Source organism: Haplochromis burtoni, unplaced genomic scaffold (genome assembly GCF_018398535.1).
Source record: "Haplochromis burtoni strain Fernald_Lab_line unplaced genomic scaffold, NCSU_Asbu1 Contig_270, whole genome shotgun sequence".
Classification (NCBI taxonomy): domain Eukaryota; kingdom Metazoa; phylum Chordata; class Actinopteri; order Cichliformes; family Cichlidae; genus Haplochromis; species Haplochromis burtoni.
In genome coordinates, this window is record NW_024582631.1 from 198274 (window position 1) to 203482 (window position 5209).

Consider the following 5209-nt stretch of genomic DNA (forward strand, 5'->3'; position numbering starts at 1 on the left):
GATGAACGCCAACTTTTTTTCTACTCGATAAAAGTTAACGTGAGGGATTCTGGTGGTTAGGGACAAATGCAATCGCAAAGCAGGATGCTATACACGGGGCAAACGTCAGTCAGGAGAACAACTGAGATTATTCATCCACAATACAAGGTAGTTATTAATGTACTGCAACAATATGGGAATAGAACAGCTACGAGAGAATTCAACATTAATGAATCAATGTTACGGAGGTGAAGCAGAGTTTTTGGCTTTCCCAATATTTCAAAAGTGCTTCATCTCTTTGCTATGACTGTCTCCCGGCTTAATTTGCAGATGATAACCGTTGTAGCCGCTGTGACGCTTTCGACCAAAACAGGCACAGCTTGATGACATCATCAATATGCGCTATCGCGATAGAGCGGTATAGTCAAAATCTCTATCGTTGGCCAAATTTATATCGTTTGTATTTTATATCGTTTATATCGCCCACCCCTACTGCATGCATACTGCTTTAAATTTAGTGTTGTGCCATAATATCCATCCTGATTTAATTATTTTTTAATTTCATGTTTTTGGTTTCTGATTTTTGTGTTTATTGTAAACTGGTATTTGGTATTTGTAACAAATTAGGGTTTTTCATGCAGTACATAAAAAACTAAGTGGAAAACACAGTGACTTTTTCTAACACCGCACTGTGTTGCTGTTATGTGGCTGTTGCTTCCTCTCTGCTCACTGACGTTAATTGATATTAACTGCGCTGGTGAGCAGCAGCTGGTAGATGCACTTGATTGCTTCGGCTGGCTGCTGAAGCCTCGCCCACCTGACTGTCCCAGCCCTCAGAACTGTGTTTTTTCCACAGCTGTCTGCAGAGCACAAGTGGACATCTCTGTCTTCGGCTGGACCTTTTACTGCGACTGTTTTAGAAACGAGCGCGTTTACGTCACAAACAGCAGGAGGAAAGTATTTGCTGGACCAACGTCAGTGTTTTAAGAGGTAGGAATTTATTCCATGTGTTTTATGAAGGTTAAGATGACGCATCAGAATCTTTGATCGAAATTAGCCTTCTTCATAGATCGTAGTGTCTCCACATGGTGGGTCTTTTCCATTTTATTCCCCGTCAGAGTAATATCTGAAAAAAAAGAGAGATTTTATTTGCCCACACAACAACAAAAATATCTTTCAAAGTTTTTTTCAAGTTATAATATTTCCATTTATATCTTTAAGGATGATTGCTTTTCTTTTCTTTTGTTTTTATTCTGATATTTTGAAAATGACCTCAGGTTAAGTCTTTCAGATATATCTTAATCACTTTATGTTGTATTCAGGCTGGCTATATTTTAATGAAAGTTACGTGTCAGTATAACGATCATGTTCAAATTAAATCTCTGATTTAGCTGTGAATAGGTACAAAGATGGTGTCCTGTGGTCTACGCAGTGTCCAGATGGAACCAGGTAAAACATCACTTAATAAATACAATTTCATAGGAGATGGGGGGGACGGCTGTAGCTCAGGAGGTACAGCAGGTTGCTTACCAATTTGGAGGTTCGACCCCCGTCTGTTCCAGTCTGCATGCCAAATATCCTTGGGCCATGTACCAACCCCAAGTTGCTTTCTGATGCATCTATTGGCGCATGATTGCCTGTGCACTTCCATAGAAAGAGTATAGAAAAAAGTGCTTGTGCAAATGGGTGAATGAGACAAGTTGTGTAAAGTGCTTTGAGATAGAGTAGAAAAGTGCTGTATAAGAACCAGTCCATTTAACTGGTTTGACTAAGTTAAGATGTGTTGTAAATTTGGATGTTTCTGTTTGTCTGTCAGTTCCTCTGAAGAGCATTGAGGTGGAGCTGGAGGTGAGGGACCATGTGGCTACAGTGGTCTCCACTCTGAACTACGAGAACAAGGAGGACAAACCATTAGAGGCTGTTTTTGTCTTCCCTCTGCCTGGAGATGCTGCTGTCTGTCATTTCAGCGCTCAGATTGGACAGACACAGATTGTAGCTGAGGTCAAGGAGAAACAGAAGGTGAGCTGGACAGTAAATATAACCTGATTATAAGTGAGCTTCAAAATAAACACAGTGAATGTCACTGACATGTGTCACCTGTGCTTCAGGCTCGTGAATTGTATGATGATGCTCTGAGCTCCGGTCAGCAGGTCTGCCTATTGGCAGAGAGTGATGAGAGTCCAGATATATTCTCTCTGAGTGTGGGCAGTCTGCCTCCAGGAGAGAGCGCCTCCATCAGGTTGGAGTACGTCACTGAGCTGGCTGTGCAGGCTGATGATGGTCTGAGGTTCTGTCTGCCTGCTGTGCTCAACCCTCGATACCAACCTCAGGGTAGGACAACTGTAGCTTTTCTTTTGATCCTGCTTGCCTTTTGTGTTGTTCTCTGTCAAGATAACCTTTGTTGCCACTGATTTTCAGTCCACCTCTTGTGTAAATTCGTATGCCTCGAACCCTTTTTCCCTTTTATAAGAATGGCTTCTTGATAGCCACCCTCCTTTTGAGAGCGTTTCTGATGAAGCTTCAATGAACAGTAAATGGATCAACTAAAGACCCAGATCCATCCCTCGGGTCCTGTTAGCTGGATCTTTTTCCTATTTCTTAAGGACATGACTTTCAAATCATTATGTGCTGTAGATAGTTTGTTAGGCCTGGCACTTCTTCACCTGTCTAGTTTCCACAATGTTTTAAGGACACACTGCACAGCTTACCCAGATATGTCAAGTTTTTATCTAATAGCACTATAGCACTTTGGCAATCATCTTATTGTTGCCAAAATATTATTTTATAAATGTCAAAGTGTTATTTTTTTACTTTTTCATGGTTTCAGCTAAAGAAATGGGAACAACTGATGTGTACTTGCAACAGGCTGCCTAAAGATACAGTTTAAAATTGTGTCCACTTTGCTAAGTTGTCTATTATGTGTAGACACAACACTGGTTCCTCCCTTGAGTTGGGTGCCCATGAAAAAGGCACCTAACATAATATGTACACAAGCTTTTATTACTGCACCTGCGTGTCAGGCTACATTTCACTGTGTGTTATACTTGTATAACTATGCATGTGACAAATAAAGAACCTTGAACCTTGAACCTTCTCATACCTGGGTTTACGTCCCCCTTATGTAAATGTGTATATGAGGGAGATTTACAGAGAACATTAAAAGTCAACATCCAAATATATGGCCCTGCAGATGATACTTAGCTTTATCTATTGTTGAAGCCAGATGGCAAACAACAATTGAACTAAATTATGCTGAAAAACTAGTTCATGCATTTATTACTGCAGCGAGAGTACTGACTGGGCCTAGAAAAAGAGAACATATTTATCCCATACTGGCTTCTCCTAATTGGTTCACTGTCAAATCCAGAATCAAATTTATAATTCTTTTACTCTCATGTGACTTTTGTTTCACTGTGATTTGGTACTATACAAATAAAACTGAAGTGAAATGTATTAAAATCAAATAACAATAGAAAGAAAACCAGAACATGAGGTTCAATTAATTTTTCTGTGAACCTTGAAGTTGATACTGTAACAAAAGATTTACTTCTAATCAGTCTGATGCTGTGTACAGGAAGTGCAGGTGCAGGTTTCCAGGTAACTTCTGTTCCAGCCTCTCTGGTGCCCTACAGTCTGTCTTTTTCTGCCCGAGTGTCCTCTCCTCGTCCAATCTCTAAAGTAGAGTCCAACTGCTCCCTGGACCCTCTGCAGTACCTCAACACCGATCAAACCCAGGCCACGGTAGGTAGAGTGCTGATGTGTCTGCTGTGTGTGGTTGTTACTTGTTACTGAGGAATAAATATGAATGTGTTTGTGGTGTGCAGGTCAAGCTGGCTGCAGGACACAAGTTTGACAGAGATGTTGAACTGCTGATTTATTACAAAGACGCCCACCAGCCCACTGCTGTGGTGGAGGCAGGACAGACCTCTGCTGAGCCGGGTGAGTGAAAGTTTTTAGTTTGCAAATACACATTTCATTATCCTTACTTTTTAACAAACAGTTTATGTGTTGGAATAAAAAGCATTTATGTAATTTTCTTTTTCTGTCTCTCATTTTCAGGCTCTCTGATGGGTGATCCAGTGGTGATGGTGAGTCTGTACCCTGGGTTCCCCCAGTCTGTGATGTCTTCAAAGGCTTCATGTGGAGAGTTTGTGTTCTTAGTGGATCGATCTGGAAGTATGGGATTTAGGAACCACGGATTTCCTCGCCAGACTCGCATCCACGGTGCCAAGGTATTCATAATAAGTTTACTCTGAAATCTTTCATTTCATGATGTGCCTCTCACACAGTGGCCTCACCATCTTTTCCCTCTTCCCTTAAGGACACTCTACTGCTGCTGTTGAAGAGTTTACCAATTGGCTGCTATTTCAACATTTACAGTTTCGGGTCCAAATATGAACACATCTTCCCGTGAGTCTCTGCCTCACATCAGTCAGCCCAACAACAGTCTGTTTTTGATACGAAGTACATGTACTTGTGTATTGGTGTTTGTGTAATGACAGTAAGAGTGTGGAGTACAGCCAGAAGACCATGGAGGAGGCTCTGAAGAAAATAAAGAAGATGAAGGCTAATCTTGGAGGAACAAAGATCCTGAAGCCCCTCAAATATATTTACAGCCAGGCCTGCATTCCCAATCAGCCCAGACAGGTAACACAGACATATACACTGACATTACACTGACTATTAATGCACTTTTTTTAAACGCTCAGCTTGAACAGTTATACAAAGTTAGTGTAGTGTCCAGGAAACAGTTCTGCTCTTTTGTTTGCTTGTTTATTGTGTATTACCATGAAAGTATTTTTGTTTTTGAAACTTAACTCAGCTCTCAGAACTAGTTGTGTGTTTCTGGGTCTGATGTTATGTCCTTATGTGCCAACTCTCCTCTCCAGCTGTTTGTCTTTACTGATGGACAGGTGGGAAACACCAAAGAAGTGATCGATCTGGTGAAGAAGAATTCAGATTCTCACAGGTGAAACTACAAAAAACTGTTATATCTACACAATTACCAGAATGTCCAACATGTCCTCTGTGTACACAACAAAAGCTGGTGTATTGCAGGTGTTTCTCTTTTGGGATTGGGGAAGGGGCCAGCTCTGCTCTCATCAATGGGATGGCCAAGGAAGGAGGAGGTCACGCTCAGTTCATCACAGGGACTGACAGGATGCAACCAAAAGTAAGACAATAAGTCATAATAATTGTCATCATAAAAAGACAACATGATGTTATTATT

The 5209-nt window shown here is 41.0% G+C and overlaps 1 protein-coding gene across 1 annotated transcript in view; it reads left to right on the forward strand.

The window, feature by feature from the left end:
- LOC121815675 (von Willebrand factor A domain-containing protein 5A-like) overlaps nt 1–5164 on the forward strand; it is a 20676-nt gene extending 15512 nt beyond the window's left edge. The window contains exons 2-12 of the mRNA XM_042227595.1: nt 836–969; nt 1381–1428; nt 1796–1998; nt 2088–2310; nt 3554–3720; nt 3804–3918; nt 4039–4211; nt 4301–4389; nt 4482–4626; nt 4869–4948; nt 5038–5164. Coding sequence (XP_042083529.1) covers nt 1389–1428; nt 1796–1998; nt 2088–2310; nt 3554–3720; nt 3804–3918; nt 4039–4211; nt 4301–4389; nt 4482–4626; nt 4869–4948; nt 5038–5164 — 1362 coding nt within the window. The 5' untranslated portion in view covers nt 836–969; nt 1381–1388. The remainder of the gene's footprint in view (nt 1–835; nt 970–1380; nt 1429–1795; nt 1999–2087; nt 2311–3553; nt 3721–3803; nt 3919–4038; nt 4212–4300; nt 4390–4481; nt 4627–4868; nt 4949–5037) is intronic.
- Nucleotides 5165–5209: the final 45 nt, after the last annotated feature.